The sequence below is a fragment of the Suillus bovinus genome (assembly GCF_016758785.1).
Source record: "Suillus bovinus strain UH-Sbo-P2 chromosome Unknown EDB93scaffold_48, whole genome shotgun sequence".
Lineage (NCBI taxonomy): Eukaryota > Fungi > Basidiomycota > Agaricomycetes > Boletales > Suillaceae > Suillus > Suillus bovinus.
The window spans coordinates 240,046-259,518 of NW_024542104.1; the positions used below are offsets into that span (position 1 = coordinate 240,046).

At 48.9% G+C, this 19,473-nt stretch overlaps 5 protein-coding genes across 5 annotated transcripts; 2 read left to right on the plus strand and 3 right to left on the minus strand.

Moving 5' to 3' along the window:
* Positions 1-659: 659 nt before the first annotated feature.
* Positions 660-1,079, plus strand: EDB93DRAFT_1160594 (uncharacterized protein). The gene is made up of 2 exons (XM_041450026.1): positions 660-898; positions 956-1,079. Exons 1-2 carry the CDS (start codon positions 675-677, stop codon positions 960-962), a joined length of 231 nt encoding a protein of 76 aa, XP_041305460.1. The 5' UTR covers positions 660-674; the 3' UTR covers positions 963-1,079.
* EDB93DRAFT_1330016 (general substrate transporter) lies at positions 956-2,486 on the minus strand (the record flags this gene model as incomplete). The annotated part of the gene is made up of 9 exons (XM_041455157.1): positions 956-1,541; positions 1,606-1,648; positions 1,697-1,808; positions 1,857-1,911; positions 1,962-2,032; positions 2,085-2,226; positions 2,277-2,314; positions 2,363-2,422; positions 2,477-2,486. The coding sequence occupies 9 exons, from the start codon at positions 2,484-2,486 to the stop codon at positions 1,227-1,229; spliced, it is 846 nt and encodes a 281-aa protein (XP_041305461.1). The 3' UTR covers positions 956-1,226.
* Positions 2,487-10,172: 7,686 nt separating this feature from the next.
* Positions 10,173-11,465, minus strand: EDB93DRAFT_1160607 (uncharacterized protein). Its single transcript, XM_041450027.1, is given in 7 exon segments — positions 10,173-10,543; positions 10,599-10,653; positions 10,713-10,953; positions 11,020-11,153; positions 11,203-11,262; positions 11,415-11,417; positions 11,433-11,465. The coding sequence occupies 4 exon segments, from the start codon at positions 11,042-11,044 to the stop codon at positions 10,379-10,381; spliced, it is 486 nt and encodes a 161-aa protein (XP_041305462.1). The 5' UTR covers positions 11,045-11,153; positions 11,203-11,262; positions 11,415-11,417; positions 11,433-11,465; the 3' UTR covers positions 10,173-10,378.
* Positions 11,466-15,456: 3,991 nt separating this feature from the next.
* On the plus strand, positions 15,457-15,735 carry EDB93DRAFT_1089538 (uncharacterized protein; the record flags this gene model as incomplete). The annotated part of the gene is made up of 1 exon (XM_041446217.1): positions 15,457-15,735. A coding segment is annotated over one exon (279 nt), but the record flags the coding sequence as incomplete, so codon positions are not given.
* Positions 15,736-16,111: 376 nt separating this feature from the next.
* Positions 16,112-19,299, minus strand: EDB93DRAFT_1160645 (general substrate transporter). The gene is made up of 18 exons (XM_041450028.1): positions 18,786-19,299; positions 18,653-18,733; positions 18,539-18,598; positions 18,453-18,490; positions 18,261-18,402; positions 18,138-18,208; positions 18,033-18,087; positions 17,873-17,984; positions 17,782-17,824; positions 17,503-17,717; positions 17,404-17,451; positions 17,303-17,351; positions 17,147-17,243; positions 17,033-17,098; positions 16,855-16,976; positions 16,728-16,805; positions 16,607-16,676; positions 16,112-16,547 (listed from the first exon to the last, which is right to left on the minus strand). Exons 1-18 carry the CDS (start codon positions 18,847-18,849, stop codon positions 16,342-16,344), a joined length of 1,617 nt encoding a protein of 538 aa, XP_041305464.1. The 5' UTR covers positions 18,850-19,299; the 3' UTR covers positions 16,112-16,341.
* Between the last annotated feature and the right edge of the window lie 174 nt (positions 19,300-19,473).

Here is a 19,473-nt window from a genome sequence, read left to right on the forward strand (position 1 = left end):
AGCCGGTTGGTGAGCCCTTGTGGGGGCACACTTCTGTCGTTCTCTCCGTCTCGTTCTCGCCAGACGGCACTTGCATCGTCAGTGGTTCGGAAGATTGCAGTGTTCGGCTATGGGATGCTGCGACGGGTCAGCCAGTTGGTGAGCCCTTGCGGGGGCATGCTTCCTTTGTTTGCTCGGTCTCGTTCTCACCGAATGGCGCTCGCATCGTCAGTGGTTCTTCTGATGAGACTGTTCGGCTGTGGGATGCTGCGACGGGTCAGCCAGTCGGTCAGCCCTTGCGGGGGCACACTCATGCAGTTTCCTCGGTCTCGTTCTCGCCAGACGGCACTCGCATCGTCAGTGGTTCGGAGGATGGCAGTGTTCGGCTGTGGCATGCTGCGACGGGCCAGCCAGTCAGTGAGCCCTTGCGGGGGCACACTTCCTTCGTTTCCTCGGTCTCCTTCTCGCCGGACGGCGCTCGCATCGTCAGTGGTTCTTTTGATAAGACTGTTCGGCTGTGGGATGCTGCGACGGGTCAGCCATCGCAACAGTGCGCCAAGTCAGATTATCCATCATTCTTAGATGATCATCGCACGATAGAGTCTCTCCCTACCATTCCATTGAATACATGTACAAATCACTTCATTTGTTTCTCGCCCAACTCTATCCATGCACTGCGCAACACTTCTGATTTCATGGAGGGAGTATCCCATGATGACTGCAGTTCGACCCACTTTTTCCTGGATGATAGCAGTGGATGGATGGTAGGGCCCAAAGATCGGCTGCTATTCTGGGTACCACCCGCTTCTCGACATCCGTTTTATAGCTCTCAGACTGCATTAGTGATGCCCAGAGGAGGTCCTGAGCTTGATATGAGCCGCATGGCACACGGACAACACTGGCAAAAGTGCCGAGAGGGGTTAGTCTCTTCGAAGCCCTCTCTGTTCCTTGCAGGTACTAAAATCTACACTTGCAGACCTTAATACTGGCAATAAACACAGCGTTGGATCCATTTTGGAGTTTCAGGTACAATTTAGATGTGACCGAGTGTACACTGGATCGTACTTCGTATTCTATTCCATACCCAGCATCTCATTTGTTGCACCCTATGTCTTAAAAGCTGCGGACATGTGGAGCAGCTGTTCACGTAAAAGATAGGCTGGGACAAGGCTGGGAGATATAGCACGAGGTTGACTGTTTCGATCAATTGAAGGAAATATATAGGAAATGCACAAATCCATATCTAGTCAATCGGCAAGGCCCAAGTTGATATAATAGGACGGCAGACCATTACCGCTGAGACGAACATCAATGCCAGTCATCAAATTGGAACCAAACTGATCAAACCTCCACTGTGAGAATACTGCGATCCATATAATGGTAAACATGCGCTGTCTGTTGCCGGGAGTCGAGAAGCACCTTAGGTAGGATTTGCCAGAGGCGAACTCTCGTTCGACGTTCAAAGCATGTCGGATTTGAGCCAGCTCGAAAGCTACTAGAGCGTTGCGTTCGTCCCCCCCATTTGCATGGCGCTGAGCGAGGACTCGTGCAGCTTGTGATTCCTGGAAGGAAACAGAGAAACGTTCGATGATTTACTTAATGGAATAGTTCTTCGTGGATGCTCACCAACCCTCTCGCCATTAGAAACCGAGGACTCTCTGGGATGAACCTGAAGACGCTGAGTCTCTTTGGGCAGGGCATAAGCTAACAGTCTTACCATATTAGCACCATCTGAATGATAGGAATAAATGCTTGAACTAATGAAGGGGCCTTCCATGACCACGGTGACGTCCCCGCAACGTCATAAGTGCCCAGGCAGATCCAAGCCGCTGCCAGACATGTGAGAGACCAAATATGCGACACCGGATCTCACATACAGATGGCGCTGCCAGAATACCACAACGAATTGTACAGAGAGGTCATTTTTCCGCGCTTGAATGAGATTAGAGCCGATGGATAAGATACGAGATGATTCGGCGCACATGTGTTGGATAGCTAAGTTCGCTGATGAGTAAGGGAGCAGCATTGATGGAGAAAGCCATCCCAAATCCGACTGAGAAATGGAGGATAAGTTTATGAATAGACGTTTTGATTGTGCATCATACTAAGCAAACGAGCGCCAAGGAAGACTTGGATGTTGGTGGATAAGGCTTGAGTAAGAACACCAGCTAGCATGACGACTGCCCCGATGAACATAGCTGCTCGCCGCCCTAATAGGTCAGACACGTAAGGAGAAAATGGAGTCCCCTGAGAGCCAGTATGAGCTTTGTAGCGATGCGAGTAGTGCTACAGCTTACGCTGAGGATGCCAATGCTATGTGCAGAGTTGATGAGTCCTGGCGACTGTGAATAGTATTGTTACAGCAGAGCCAGTAGGTGCGTACCTAATTTCATGTCCTGCGGCGTATGGAAGTACTCTTGCCATCCGGGTAAGATCTGTAGATCTAAGGTAACGTGAGTCAACCGTCCACGATCATGACGACTGTTCCACGACTAACTATTTATCATTGATGAATCGAAGCCATTAAGCGTTGACGATAAGAGCGGTAATATCAGATATATGTTCAGCATCAGGATGGCTGGGCACGCAAACACATTATTTAATTTGTATGCGTTCGACGAAACTCGTACCACAGTTCATCCATTACGACCCTCGATAAGTGAAGTTTGCAATCGTCTAATGCGGGACTGGCATTAAAGTGGACACTTTGAGTCGGTATGTAAGGGGAGCAGTGAAGATGATTAAATGTCAGGTGGTGGGGCATCGAGTGCGCAGACGCACTTGGCCTGGGGACATTCGCAATGATGGTATGTATGCATAGAACTTGGCAGAACCGAAAAAAATAAAATGTGTCATAGTCAACCTAATAAGGCAATTGAGAGATGCTCTCGACGCGAGCTGTGCATCTTCCAAAAACCACAACTTGAAGCTTGAGCTCCCCTTTTCAAATTTAAAATGTAGTAGTTAGTCCTTCAACCTTACTACGGCGCGACTGTCAACCCCTTTACGCTTACCGGTGCTCGGCCAACCATGTACGTCAATTCCCCACCTCTCAAAGAGGTTCACCGTAGCGTTTTCGAGTCGTTTTCGCATAGAACTTGGCAGAACCGTGTTCTTGGAATTTTCAAGATCAATGTAACCTAATAAGGCAATTGAGAGATGCTAGCAGGCCTCACAAGTCCAAACATGAACAAATAATACAGCCAGCAACTTGAAGTGCCAAGCGCCAACTGCATCGATGACCGAATGACGAGCGATGGTCTTGAATGAATTTTGTCCTTTCAATAAGTACTTTCACTTGTCGAACAACACTGCCCCTGCAAGTTCATGCACAAAACAATGGTGAGGTTTCCTGGTGGCCTTTTGCCTGATCCCCTTTTCAGCTTTGGAGGATTGCTATCATTAGTCCAGGTTGAGCAGCCAATCGATAACGGGCGCTTTCAGGCCCAAGTTCATAATCCATAATTGATTACAGAAATGTAGGCGCTCGTCGAATCTGTTTGTTACTCACCACCCATCCTAGTTCCATCGCACCAAGACAACCTCTTAACACCCACACCTATCTACTTTTCTCATTCACTGGATGGGTGAAAACAATCCTACTTGGAAGGAACGCTGGAGGCGGCTGAAGCAAAGTTATTCAGACCCTCATTTGGTAGAGGAGAGAGGCAGGAGGGCAACCAGTCACGATGTACGAACTTTTATCTTGACAACTACATTATCTCTAATCATTACAGTCGTCCTCTCTCTCGCCTCCGAGAAATGGATCTCACGGACGACTCACGAGGTCAATGCGCAAGATCTTTGGCAAGGTGAACAAGCGCTTCACTCGAAACGCTCGACAGTCCCCCAACCCGGAACCCACAGCTGCAATTTCCAGCCTACAGGACACCCGACCTGTTCAATCAACTAAGGTAAGTGTAATTTCAACTCTTAGTGTGCCCTGTGTGCCATGATTAGTACTAATCGCTTCTGCAGGATCTCACCCCTCCCACTCTCGAACCAAATTGCGAGCAGTCTTCCAATTCAGGGATCGTAGAGGTAAGCTCGACTAACGAAACTCTGAATATTCCCATCCGTCTCATTCGACAACGTGCTGATGTCTATGCTTAGGCCGAACATCTCGACCCGAAGGTTGTGAACAAAAAAATCGCCAATGCCAACAAAGGTCTCGCAGGCACCAGCCAGGTCCCCCGCATTACTCCAAAAGGCTTCTTTTGCGATCAACGATGTACCATCCGTTTCTGATGAAATAGACACGTTCTCCGCGTTGCTTAAACCTTTGAAGGCATTCAACTCCGTTGCCAACATGATCGCAGACGTACGACCATCTATCTCACTTCTGCACGTCACTAACATTCACATGCAGGCCCATCCTTACGCGAAGTTGGCGTTGTGTATCTTCACTTCCGCATCCAATGTAAGCTTCTTTCTCGATCATCGCCGTCGCAGGTTGACAAAATTTCGGTAACAGATGATTCTCGATCAGGCAAATCGTGATGAAGATGTTTCACGTTTGCTCTCGAAGATATCTGGAGTCCATACTTTTATCACTGAGAAGCAGGAATTGATCGAAATGGAATCTATGCTAGCGATATACGGAAAGATAGCGCGACAGACACTCGAGTGCGCAGATTTCATCTGCCATTACTCTGAGACAAAGAACGCCTGTGAGTCGATCTTACTCCTTCGTCTCCTTCATCTTGACGTTGTCTCTTTCGATAGGGAAAAGACTTGGCAAGAACGTTTTCAGTGAAACAGACAGCAAGATTCAGAGCTACAGTAATGCTCTCGATGATCTCATGCAGCAATTCCAAGGCCATCTAGCTCGTGACACTGTGATCACCCTTCATCGTGCTGGTAAGAGCTTAGATTCACTTTCAACGCACGATGATGTTAATGATGCGTGGCCTAGTCGATGATCTGGACTTCAGCGGCATGGTGTATGCGGATGCTGCCAGTTTCGACACCTCCAAACGGTGTCTCCCAGGCACTCGTGAAGTCATCCTGTCCCAGATCAAGTCCTGGGTCTGTAGCACGGAGAAAAATGTGCCTCAGCTCTTGTGGTTATACGGCACTGCAGGAAAGGGCAAATCGGCTATCGCTCATACGATAGCCAACTGGTCAAATGAGCAAGGTGGTCTGGGAGCCTGTTTCTGTTTTGATCGTACACGTGTAGCAGACCGTCGGCACGAGAAAATATTCACCACAATCGCTCGTGACTTGGCTGACTGCCATCCTACCATGCGGCGCGCATTGGCGCGTGCAGTTCATGATCGTAATGAACTTAGACATAGCGCTGACATAGCAAGACAGTGGCGGGAGTTGGTCGTAGGACCAATCAATGAGGCCTCAAAAGATTTCAATGCACCCGTTCTGGTAGTTATTGATGCGTTGGACGAGAGCGGCGACGAGAAATCCCGGGAACAAATTCTGCATTTGCTTGCTGGCGACCCGAACGCCACTTCCTCCCAATCCTCCCAACTTCCAGCAAATCTCCGCATTCTCATCACCTCCCGCCCACTCAGAGATATCGGGGATGTCCTGCAGACCGCACCGCATGTTCTTCCTAAACCTATAGATGAAGCCGAGTCGACGGAACATGACATCCAACTCTACATCTCCTCCATGCTGAAAGTCCTACACAATACATTTGAGGCTAGACACTTCAAGTTACTAGCTGAGAAATCCGATGGCCTGTTTGAATGGGCTCGTCTCGCCTGTGAGCATATCAAGCGTAGGAACCAAATGGGCCCAGATCCAATGGAACGCTTCGAAGCTGTGTTGGCTGGAGCATCTGCAGAAGGAACACCTCTACTGGATAGTATGTATAAAGCCATCCTGGCAGAAATTATACCCAAGTCCATGATCCCCTGGTATCGCTCAGTGATGGGGCAAGTCCTCGCATCGTTGGAACCACTTCCCATGGCTGCGCTGGCGGCTGTGCGACTGTATTTTACACCCATGACTAGTCGTTACAAAGTGAAAAATGTCATTGAGCCGCTCGGTTCGCTGTTGATTGGGGCAACGGATTCTCAAACCCCCATACGTCCCCTTCACGCATCATTCTACGACTTCCTCACAGACAAATCGCGCAGTGACGACTTCTTCATTGATTCATTGGTACAGAGCGACCTTGCCTTTGCCTCACTCCGGATCATGAAATACGGACTTCGCTTCAACATCTGCTCCTTAGAGAATTCGTACTTGCCCAACTCTTCTGTCCCTGATTTGGAAAAACGAGTCAAAAAATCCATCCCGGCTGAGCTATCATACTCATGTCGGTTTTGGGGGACTCATGTCATTTCTACGCCCTTCGAATCTCCACTCGCTAAGGAGGTTGAAGCTTTCTTCGATGGAGAGCGCCTTCTTTGGTGGATGGAAGCACTGGCTCTGACAAAAAGCCTCGGCGGCTCGGTAGAGACCCTGTTATCTACTGCAGACTGGTTTTTGGTGCGTAGCTCAATCTCATTCTTTTCCCGGCAAATTCTTACGAGCGGTGGGGTGGTCGTAGGGTCAAGCCGAGTTTACGCAAGTTAGTGACGCGGTCAAGGACACCCTGCGTTTCGTCTGCACTTTCGCAGACGCCATCTTACACAGCACTCCCCATTCACACTTGTCTGCCCTGCCGTTCGCTCCTACGCAGTCCAAAAGTTTGCCGCCAAGTTTCCTTGTACCCCCCGTATTGTTGCTGGCCATGTCGAAAATTGGCCTCAGATGGAAAAGATAATCCATGCAAATGACCGTATTTGGTCGGTTGCAATGTCAGCAGACCGAAAACGCATTGCATGTGGTTTAGAGGATGGAACGATCCAGGTGTGGGATACAAAGACTGGCGAGGCATTGCGTGCACCTACCTCTTCAAGGCCACACTAGCAGTGTTACGTCCGTCGCATTCTCACCGGATGGTCATCGCATCGTTTCAGGTTCATGGGATGCAACAGTTCGTATGTGGGATATAGCAACCGGCAAGGCATTGAGTACCCTCCGAGGGCACACTGACTATGTTCAGTCCGTCGCAATCTCGCTGGATGTAAATCACATAGTATCTGGTTCGGGGGACAGGACAGTCAGGGTGTGGGATATGGAGAATGGCGAGGAAGTGGGTGACCCTTTTCGAGGGCACACTGGCGAAGTTTCATCTGTTGCAATATCGCACGATGGGAAAAACATTGTATCTGGTTCAAGTGACACAACTGTCCGGGTGTGGAACGTAGCAACCGGCAAGGCATCGGGTACCCTCCAAGGGCACACTAAATGTGTTCGGTCAGTCGCAATCTCGCTGGATGCAAAGCGCATAGTATCTGGTTCATATGACGAGACGATCAGGGTATGGGACATGGAGACTGGTGAGGCAGTAGGTGACCCTCTTCAAGGGCACACGGGCTATGTTTATTCGGTTGCAATCTCGCACGACGGGAAACACATTATATCTGGTTCAGATGACACAACCATCCGGGTGTGGGATATTGGGACTGGTGCAGTATTAGGATCCCCTCTTCAAGGCCACACTGCCCCGATTCAATCTGTTGCAGTCTCGTTGGATGGAAGTCGCATAGTCTCCGGTTCATCGGACAAGACGATTCGGGTATGGGATGCCGACGTCATTACGGGCAAGGCATCAGTCGCTATCCCTCAAAGCCACACTGCCCCCATCAACTCAGTTGCAATCTCGCCCGATGGACATTGCATTGTGTCCGGTTCAGATGACAAGACAGTTCGTGTGTGGGATATAGAGACTGGCAAGGCCTTAATTGGCCCTCTCGAAGGGCACACTGAATCTGTTCGGTCAGTAGCAATCTCGCCTGATGGGAAGTGCATTGCATCTGGTTCAGCTGATCGGAGCATTCGGGTGTGGGACATTGGGACTGGCGAGGTTTTGGGTGCGCCTCTCCTAGGCCATAGTGGTACAGTCTGCTCTGCTGTATTCTCGCCAGATGGAACTCGTATTGTGTCTAGTTCATCCGACTTCCCCATCCGTGTGTGGAATATGCACACTCGCAAAGTACTTGGTGCTCCTCTCAAAGGTCACACTGACTGGGTTATGTCTGTCGCAATCTCGCTGGATGGACATCGCATAGTATCCGGTTCATTGGACGAGACGATCAGGGTATGGGACATGGAGACTAGCGAGGCCGTGGGTGACACTCTCAAAGGGCATTCTGGCTGGGTTCAATCTGTTGCAATGTCGCCAGATGCAAAATACGTTGTGTCTGGTTCATTTGACAAAACTGTTCGTGTATGGGATATTGAAACTGGCCAGGTATTGGGTGCCCCTCTTGAAGGGCACACCAGCGATGTTCTCTCTGTCGCGATCTCGCGAAATGGGCGCCACATTGTATCCGGTTCAGGTGACAAGACGATCCGGATGTGGGATATGAAGACTGGGAAGGCACTGGGGGCCCCTTTCCAAGGTCACACTGAACTTGTTTCATCTGTCGCAATCTCACCCGACAGCAAGCGCATCGTATCTGGTTCATCCGACAAGACCATCCGCGTGTGGGACATAGAATTTCTCAACCAGCCCCACCCTACCAAAGTGCCTGCAATATGTTTTTCATCTAACCCAACCTACGCTCTTCATTCCGCCTCTTCCTTTCTCCAGGACTCCTCTACCCCCGCCTCTGTTGTTGTGAACGAGGATGGATGGGTTGTAGGTCCTGACGGACGGCTTCTTCTCTGGATCCCACGCAATTTCCACCCCGTGATGTATGTCCCAGGCAATACGCTGGTGATACATGATAATGCCTTGCAGCTTGATTTGAGTCGTCTCGCCCATGACACGTCTTGGCACACCTGTCGGGGACAGGAGGCTGCCTCGTCTTCCGAGTCGTTATGATACACATGATTCGTACCATACGCGTTTGTCTTGGCCAGGGTTTCTTTGTCACGTGTAGGTCAATATATAATGTTTCTATGATACTCCAATCCGATTGTTACTAAATACACAGTCGTACATTATGTTGTTTCCACTACCGCTGCCAGCTTCATACATATATTCTGTCTCCATTGGGTGTGAACATGTGAACCCGTGAGCTAGTGCGGAGTTGTGGATTGTCAACAACAGTGCAAATAAGTCTTTAAATTTGAACAACCACCATGATGTACAACACAGTCCACATTTGCACAATATTTGGTCCTGCTGCAACTCTTTTATTGGACCGACAACCAGCTGGCCGGTCTTCGTTTTTCAAATGCAAATCATTTAGTTGTACCCGCCTGATGCTATTCTGGCGCCTAACAGTCTTGATTCGATTTCTCTGCTGTCCGCTTCGTTTATTCCGTCGTCGCACTCGCTTCTAAGATGCATCCGCTGGGAAACCATAACAGAGCCTGCACTCCCAGACTGTGACCCTCCTCAATACCTTTGATTATATCTCCCGTCGTGTCAAGTTCCACACGCAATCGTCTTTCTGTCCGGTGAAACTTCGTGAAAGTGCCCGTGCGCATATGTCCCTTACCTTTCCACAGTTCTCCAGAAAAAAGTTCCGTATCGCAGTTCTACTTGCGCATCGTGCTGTCGTCTGCACTGGGCACGATGAGGATGTTGTCATGCAAGACGACGAAAATGACTGTGAATAGTATTGTTACAGCAGACAGTGGTGCGTACCTAATTTCATGTCCTGCGGCGTATAAGTACTCTTGCCATCCGGGTAAGATCTGTAGATCTAAGGTAACGTGAGTCAACCGTCCGCGATCATGACAACTGTTCCACGACTGACTATTTATCATTGATGAATCGAAGCCATTAAGCGTTGACGATAAGAGCGGTAGTGAGTTGCGTCACATAGGCTAACGTTAACTTTCAGTCGATCTTCAAAGCTTCATGATTATTTTAATCTGACCTTGGTCACTACTCAACGTTGCAACGATTATTTCGATGATGGGCCTTGATTGAACGTTTGAACCTTAATATATTCTCTCTTAACTTCTGAGGCCGTGGGCCGCCACTGAAAACGTCATATGCTGTGAAGAAACAAAAGATTTTGTTATGCACTCCTTTTACTGTATTCTTGACCGGCACATATTTGATCTTCTACACCGCATACATTATCTCTAGCAACACCCACCCATCCGATCTCTCGCACTCTCAGTGTTCAGACAAGACCCTCGACCGTATTGGTCTCTAACACGTCTAACGGCTACTCGCAGTTCTTCACAACATTTTGAAGAACTCGTTTACTCTAACCAACCCTGATTCAACGCCGTGTCACAGTGCCTGACAGAAACCTTGATTACACCAATAAATATGTACAATATATAGATAGTACGAGTACCACGACAAAATCTTCGAATAAAAACAACTTCCCTCCCTCCCTGAGAGAACCCGGCACGCGGCAAACACAGCAAGCATTTTCTATGCTACACACTGATGCTGGTTGACACATTCAAGCGCTCTTCAAAGGCAATCCAAGTCATGCAGGGACCTCCTTCGGAGTTGGCCACAAGCTTCGCATGATATTCTCGAACGCCAAGAATCAGGCGTGGTCCCAGCACACATCACCGTGACTATGAAAGTTTGAGCTAAACCAAGATAAATCTGATGTTCAGCGATAATTGTGTTCTGCAATAATGATTAACGATTGTGGCATGCAGAGGTCAGAGTCACAATGTCATACCGCTATGGCCGTTTGAGACACATAAGGGAGGATGAAGCCAGACACAGCAACAAAACTGAAGGTGCAGAATTTCAGCGGAAAAGGAGAGTCGCATTCGCATCATAGTTAGCTTACCTCGCGAAGTAAATTACATGAGTTTTTGTTAACACTGCGAAACAATCTCCGGCATTAAGCCATCCTGTCAATGGTCGCTGCAGCTCACGGAGGTGTTTGAAAGCGATCCGGACTGCAAGACATAGTGCGAGGGCCTCCCATACAGCGGGGAGAATCCAGGTCATCCAAGCCAGAAGGAGATCATCCGAGCCTTCTTGAAAGTCAGAGGCGCACTGAGTGATGCCAAAGAGAATGAACACTTCTATCAGATATTTGCAAAATGAGCTGCACGCATTCAAGTCCGTCATCCACTAAAATTAAAACTTACCCGACGAAACACGTCTCGTAACCATTGCAGCGGTCACTCCGTCAGCAATGTTGACTACCAAGAAAATGACACTGAGAGATATCAGCACTTTCTGGATTGTTGATGCAGGGCATATAGCCGAGCGATCATGATGACTTGCGCCATCTGTCAGTCCAGTCAAGGTGATACAGCTGCGTAGCTCACGGCCTAATATTGCAGTCACGGCGACATTGATCCAACTTAGTGCGTCGAATATCACATGGCCTGAAAAATCAAGTTGTGTTGGTTAACAGCCTCGGATGATCGGAGACTTTAAACAGACTCACAGCTACGGAAATCATTCTACTGAACCAAGGAGCTTGACAACTCACTCGCCCCTGCAAGGAAGTGCAATTAATTGGATGTGAATGGCAGGCAGCGGTGCAAAGTACTCACTGAATCTGTTGCCGAAGTTCTGGGAAGAGATACTGCATGCCCTCGATCAGAAGAAACATGCAGTACGCAAGTAAACATACAATATATATTAATGCTATGTACCAGATGTGAAACTCTGCTCACCCAAACCAGTTCGACCTATAGATACATGATCAGCAAGATATTTACTCCAGAGATAATACCAATGTACCTCCCGCCCGAACGTCAATACTCAACACGGTCACAGTCTGTTGGCATAAAAGCAGAAAAGTCAGAAACGAACAGGAGGGGGGTCCAAATAGAGCGAACGGATAACTCACCTGTCCCACCTGACTGCTAACAACCCCTCAAAGCACACATTTCTATACTTAATTCTCCTGCTTCTCAGCACCGCAGCAATCGGGCTATAATGTCACAAGCATAGTCAGCGCATTGTGGCTTTGATGAAAACCAATGTAAAACGGACAGCACCAAATCAATCATGCACATGGTGAGCATATATGCGCAATCTGATCGATGTTTTGCATGCGCCTGTGTAGCTGCATGACCGCTCGTCTTAGTGAAAGCTAGTACAAATGAAGAAAAAGGAAGAGCAGAGGTAGTGGGAGCAGTGTAAACGCAACACAAGTTCTTGGAATTTTCAAGATAAATGTAACTTAATAAGGCAATTGGCGATTTGTGACTTCTCTTGACCCGAGCGATGGACAAGCAGACTCGCAATTGGGGTGGAATTTCAGGTGTGGCTATTCTCACTGGCAGTAGTACTACGACTATGTACTTTGTCATAATCATGAATCATCCACTGTTCCCGACCTGCACTGTGCACACACACAAACTTGATCCACAGCCTGTCAGGTTCGACGCGCACACTGCAGAGAGACTCAGATGCGGTCGAAATTAGTGCTTGGCGCTTAGCGCTCACAACACTGTCTCGAGGCTTCCTCGAGGCCTCCTTGAGGTGTGCAATAATGGTTTTATATAAATCACCAACCCAATACCCTGACTTTACTTCGCTTCAACTGCCATTCACAATGAGCAAAGGAAATAGTTCATCGAGGAATACGACTCAAGCAACCAATACATCTAGCGAAGCAGCAGCAGCTAGTGGAAACTTGGTACGTGGCTCATGAAAATCACTTAGTTCACTCCAAATACTGACTCCAACGCATCCTTCGTCCAGCATCGGCCCCGTGGCAAAATCGGTCGGTTTATGAAGAAGCTCAAGGAGTTGCAGGGAACAGACTCAGAAAGAACGTCGTCTCAGAGACGAACACTACGATCGAACAGTATAGTAATGTGTTGGATATGCTCGTGCAAAACTTCCGGGACCAAGTCGCTCACGACGTAGCCATATACGTCCACTGTACGGGTAAGCCTTCGGACGTGCTTGCGATTTGACATATATTCATGCTTTTTCAGGAGAAATACTGGATCTCAGTGGCATGAATTACGCAGCTGGCGCAAACCTAGATACCAGGAAAGAATGCCTCCAAGGGACACGCACAGAAATCCTTTCCCAGATCACGGATTGGGTCAACAGCACTGGTAACGACGTTCAACCCGTGCTGTGGCTATCTGGCCCTGCAGGCAAGGGCAAATCGGCCATCGCCCACACCATTGCTAAGTGGTTCAAGGACGTGGGAGGACTTGGTTCGTGCTACTGCTTTGACCGCCAGCAAGAAGCAGCTCGTCGCCACGAAAAGATCTTTTCCACGATCGCGCGCGACCTGGCTGACCGTGACCCGGAGATGAGGCGGGCGTTAGCAGATGCAGTTCAGAACGCGAATGATCTTAAGAATACGCCGGATATCACCCAGCAGTGGCAGAAGCTTCTCATCGACCCACTAGGACAGTCATCCTGGTCAACCGATAAACCCATCGTGATTGTGATCGATGCACTGGACGAAAGCGGCGGAGCAGAGACGCGGAGAGACCTCCTCCGTATTCTAGCTGGCAAACATCAAAAACCCGGCGTTCCCAAAATAACAGACCTCCCGCACAACTTCCGTTTCATCGTCACCTCTCGGCCGCTTGGTAACATCAATCACGAGTTTCATGGTGTTCAGCATATTCGACAAATGTCGATGGATGATATTCCACCAGAGTTCGCAGTGCGCGACATCTGTGCTCACGTATCTAAGGAGTTGGAGGAGCTGAATTTCCAGGACAAAGAGTTCGCAGTCCTCGCTGAGAAAGCCGATGAACTTTTCGAGTGGGCGCGTCTTGCCTGCGGATACATCAAAGAGCCCCATCTTGGGATATCTCCGAATGATTTCTATGAGTCTGTGGTATCACGCGATCCCACCGAGAGAAGCACGCTGTTGCACGACATGTATCGGCTCGTTTTAACAGATATCATGAAGAGGGATCCATCTATCGACGTCCATCTGTCACAGAAACTGCGTTCGATTGCGCTAAAGAGATTTCACTCAGTGATGAGGCAAATACTAGGGACAGCTGAACCCCTTCCTTTAGGTTCCTTGAACGCCATGAGGCGCCATTTCCCAACGCGAGAGGACAATTTCAACGTAGAGCTTGTGGTCAAAAGCATGGGCTCCCTCCTGAGCGGCACCACCAATCCAGATTCCCCAATCCGACACCTCCACGCATCCTTCCGCGATTTCTTGACGGACGAACAGTCCAGCGGAGAGTTTTTCATCGACCTGTCAAAGGCGCAACACGGCCTTGCATTCGCGTCGCTTAGAACTATGGAACACAGCCTGCGCTTCAATATCTGCGATTTAAAGTCATCGTATCTGCCTAACAGCGAAGATCCCGCACTACAAGAACGAGTCAAAAACTGCATCCCCCCACATTTATCATATTCCTCTAGATTTTGGACGTCGCACGTACGAACCACAGCGTTCAACAAGGAGCTCGGGAAAGAAGTGAAATCGTTCTTCGACCACGAGCGGGTGTTTTTCTGGCTCGAGTCACTCACCCTGATCGATGCTCTCAGCGGTGCCGTTCATCTCCCAGTGGCTAAAGGTGAGTACACTGCTATGGGGCGCCAGACAAAGAATTCACGCGCCAGCTCAGGGTGAATCCGAATTCAAAGATGTCTCGTCAACTGCAATGGATGTACAGAGGTTCAATCAAATCTTTGGCGGCATCATTTTACACAGTACACCACATCTGTGTGTTTCAGCACTTCCATTCTTGCCTGTCAACTCCACGCTATCGAGAAAGCTTTCTGCACAATTTCCGAATATTCTTCGTGTAGCATCTGGACGTGATATGAACTGGCCGGCTGTTCAGAACGTGCTCAGGGGGCACACTGATTCAGTTTACTCGGTCTCGTTCTCGCCGGACGCCACTCGCATCATCAGTTTAAGTTATGACACCGTTCGGCTGTGGGATGCCGCAACGGGTCAGCTAGTCGGTGAGCCCTTGCGGGGGCACACTTCCTATGTCTCCTCGGTCTCGTTCTCGCCGGACAGCACTGGCATCGTCAGTGGTTCAAGCGATTGCACTGTTCGGCTGTGGGATGCTGCAACGGGTCAGCCAGTCGGTGAGCCCTTGTGGGGGCACACTAATCGCGTCAACTCGGTCTGGTTCTCGCCGGACGGCACTCGCATCGTCAGTGGTTCTTCAGATCACACCGTTCAGCTGTGGGATGCTGCAACGGGTCAGCCAGTCAGTGAGCCCTTGCGGGGGCACACCGAATCAGTTTACTCGGTCTCGTTCTCGCCGGACGGCACTCGCATCGTCAGTGGTTCTTGGGATCACAGTGTTCGGCTGTGGGATGCTGCGACGGGTCAGCCAGTCGGTGAGCCCTTGCGGGGGCACACTAGTCGCATCAACTCGGTCTGGTTCTCGCCGGACGGCACTCGCATCGTCAGTGGTTCTTCGGATCACACCGTTCGGTTGTGGGATGCTGCAAGGAGTCGGCCGGTTAGTGAGCCCTTTCTGCTATAGGATACAGTGATGAGGCAGCCATCGTAGCAACAGTGCGCGGAGTCAGAACATCCATCATTCTTAGATGAACGTCGCACGATCGAGCCCATCCCTACCGTTCCACTGAATTCATGGAAAAATCACTTCATTTGCTTCTCGCCCAACTCCACCCATGCACTGCGCAACACTTCTGAGTTAACGGAGGGAGCATCCCATGCCGACCGCAGTTCGACCCACCTTTTACTGGATAATACAAGGGGATGGACGGTAGGCCCCAAACATCGGCTGCTATTCTGGGTACCACTCGCTTCTCGACATCCATTTTATAGCCCTCAGACTGCATTAGTGATACCTAGAGGAGGTCTTGAGCTTGATTTGAGCCGCATGGCATATGGACAACATTGGCAAAAGTGCCGAGAGGGGTGAGTTTCTCAATAGCCCTTTCCTCTCTGGGACTTACTAAAATGAACACTTGCAGACCTTAGTACCGACGATAACCACAGCGATGGATCCATTTTGGAGATTTCAGATACAATTTTAGATGTGACCGTGTACAGTGCATCGTACTTCGTATTCTATTCCATACCCAGCATCTCACTTGTTGGGTACGTTGCAGAGAGCAGGAGAAAGTCTTACACTTATTTCAAGCTACGGGCATATAGAGCAGCCGTTTAAACGATAGGCTGCAAGATATAGCACGAGCTCCTGTTTCAATTGATCAAAGGAAATATATAGGAAACGTACAAACCCATATCTAGTCAATCTGCGTTAGGTCAGTTTCCAGTGATAATCTATGAGCAGTCTGCAAGCGCCTGTAATTCCTCTTGGCAAAGGAGAGGGAATAACCATCATGATCCCCAAGGTGTACACCATCGATAAAATGGCCTAGAAACTTGATAAGAATAATCCACCGCTTTTCTCAGTCTGATCGCCCCAATCAGCCAAGTCCGAACATTACACACAACTCTGCAGCATTTGAGCGCTTAATACATACATACATACATACAATAATCATAAACTGCGATCGTGAATTTATCTGGCAAACGCAACAGCAGATTCATCAGACGGAGGTCCGAAATGCGATGGCGAAGCAGAACTGCAGCTCTGCACTGTTCCGGCACCGTCCTCAAGTCTGGGGTACGTAGCCAAATTCATGGCAGCTTCGCCGGTCCGCTCCAACATACCCCGTTGGACTTTAACCCCGTCGAATAAAGCGGCGGTTTCTTCAAGAGTGCGAGCTGAAGAATAAGAAAAATAGGTCACGATAGCTCGACGAGGCGAAGAGATAAACGATCACCTCTCGTCTCGATGATATACACCATCACGAACAGGAGTTCCAAGATAAGCCATCCGCAGTAAAAGAGGTACTGTACGAAAAAAAGGTCGATAGATCACATGAACGAGATTTGACGGCGTACATATTTCCATCCTATGGTGTTCAGTGCCACAGGATTGACGAGCGAGTTAAAAGCGTTGGTCGAATAGAGAGCCATATTCTATATGCGACGTTAGGTGGCATTCGAAGACAGAACGAAGGCGACCGACCATGATTGCAAACCCTTTGGCACGGATATTATAAGGCAGAATCTCGAGCGTATACAACACAAGCATCGACGTATACGCAAAGTCGTAGAAGAAATAGTATATAAAAATTAGCGGCACAGTAGCTGTTAGAGCTTGATCATTAATTTGCACCAGTATATATGCGAGTTGTTGAACATGCCTTTCGCAGCTACCACATTCCCGGACTGACTAAAAAGAGCGGTCGCGACCGTCCACATAGAGAAGGCTGGGCAGATGATAAACCTTCAATTCAGCAGCACAGAACAGTACTGACCTGTCAGCATGCCAATGTTTGAAATCAAGAATATCTTCCTCCTCCCTAGTTTGTCCACCACCATCATGCCCACCAGCGCACTGACTAGATTGAAAATCTGAACGCGTGAAATGCGCATCAATTTTGAGTTCTGCTTGTGAGAGATCATGGATGAACCTGCAGACCGCCGTTAATAGCTGCTTTCGTTCTTGTCTGGGTGATTCCGCTGTTGAAACGTCTGTCAGACTATGCACCATCTGAAATTATCGATGACGTACACCCTCTCCAAGACTGTGTTGATATAATAGGACACCAGACCATTACCGCTGAGACGAGCATCAATGCCAGTCATCAAATTGGAACCAAACTGATCAAACCTCCACTGCGAGAATACTGCGATCCATATAATGGTAAACATGCGCTGTCTGTTGCCGGGAGTCGAGAAGCACCTTAGGTAGGATTTACCAGAGGCGAACTCTCGTTCGACGTTCAAAGCATGTCGGATTTGAGCCAGCTCGAAAGCTACTAGAGCGTTGCGTTCGTCCCCCCCATTCGCATGGCGCTGAGCGAGGACTCGTGCAGCTTGTGATTCCTGGAAGGAAACAGAGAAACGTTCGATGATTTACTTAATGGAATAGTTCTTCGTGGATGCTCACCAACCCTCTCGCCATTAGAAACCGAGGACTCTCTGGGATGAACCTGAAGACGCTGAGTCTCTTTGGGCAGGGCATAAACTAACAGTCTTACCATATTAGCACCATCTGAATGATAGGAATAAATGCTTGAACTAATGAAGGGGCCTTCCATGACCACGGTGACGTCCCCGCAACATCATAAGTGCCCAGGCAGATCCAAGCCGCTGCCAGACATGTGAGAGACCAAATATGCGACACCGGATCTCACATACAGATGGCGCTGCCAGAATACCACAACGAATTGTACAGAGAGGTCATTTTTCCGCGCTTGAATGAGATTAGAGCCGATGGATAAGATACGAGATGATTCGGCGCACATGTGTTGGATAGCTAAGTTCGCTGATGAGTAAGGGAGCAGCATTGATGGAGAAAGCCATCCCAAATCCGACTGAGAAATGGAGGATAAGTATATGAATAGACGTTTTGATTGTGCATCATACTAAGCAAACGAGCGCCAAGGAAGACTTGGATGTTGGTGGATAAGGCTTGGGTAAGAACACCAGCTAGCATGACGACTGCCCCGATGAACATAGCTGCTCGCCGCCCTAATAGGTCAGACACGTAAGGAGAAAATGGAGTCCCCTGAGAGCCAGTATGAGCTTTGTAGCGATGCGAGTAGTGCTACAGCTTACGCTGAGGATGCCAATGCTATGTGCAGAGTTGATGAGTCCTGGCGACTGTGAATAGTATTGTTACAGCAGAGCCAGTAGGTGCGTACCTAATTTCATGTCCTGCGGCGTATGGAAGTACTCTTGCCATCCGGGTAAGATCTGTAGATCTAAGGTAACGTGAGTCAACCGTCCACGATCATGACGACTGTTCCACGACTAACTATTTATCATTGATGAATCGAAGCCATTAAGCGTTGACGATAAGAGCGGTAATATCAGACATATGTTCAGCATCAGGATGGCTGGGCACGCAAACACATTATTTAATTTGTATGCGTTCGACGAAGCTCGTACCACGATTCTTCCACCACGACTCCGGATAAGCGAAGTCTGTGATCGTCCATTGCGGGACTGTCATTAAGGTGAACTAACACGATTGAGTTGGTGTGTAGTAAGGGGGGCGTGAAGTGATTAAGAGGTGGTGGGGCCGCATTTATAAGGAAAATGAATGCACGGGCGCACTTGGCCTGGGCAGTGTTGAAAAGATCAACCGTATTCCGGACCTTGCTGTGTGAAGTGAGCTATTTGGTACATTTAGAACAGAGGTGAGATCTTGAAACGTGGCATCACGGTGGCGAGGGCACCAATCAATTATAAATGCGCTGGGTACGTCACAGACCTTGGCTTCCCTCATTTACCCGACACTCAGCGCTTGTGCCAACTGATCATGGTTACGCGATAGTACAAGCATTGGAATAAAGTGTGCAACTTGACTTAGCTTCAACTTCCGTGCTCTGAATAACCAGCCTAAGCATATGCGCTGCAGAAAGGCGACCAGTGCCAAGAGCTAATAAAATTCACAGCGAATCCCGGATCTCGCTGTCAGTCTCTCATAACGGCAAGAACGAGAGACAACGAGGCTGTCATGATCACTACCCGATATATGTAGTACAGCTAGTCCTCCAGTGACAGTGTTGCATAAAGAACTGCAGAATGAGTTTAAAATTCGGCCTCGCTACCTTTTGCGGGACCTTTACATCCA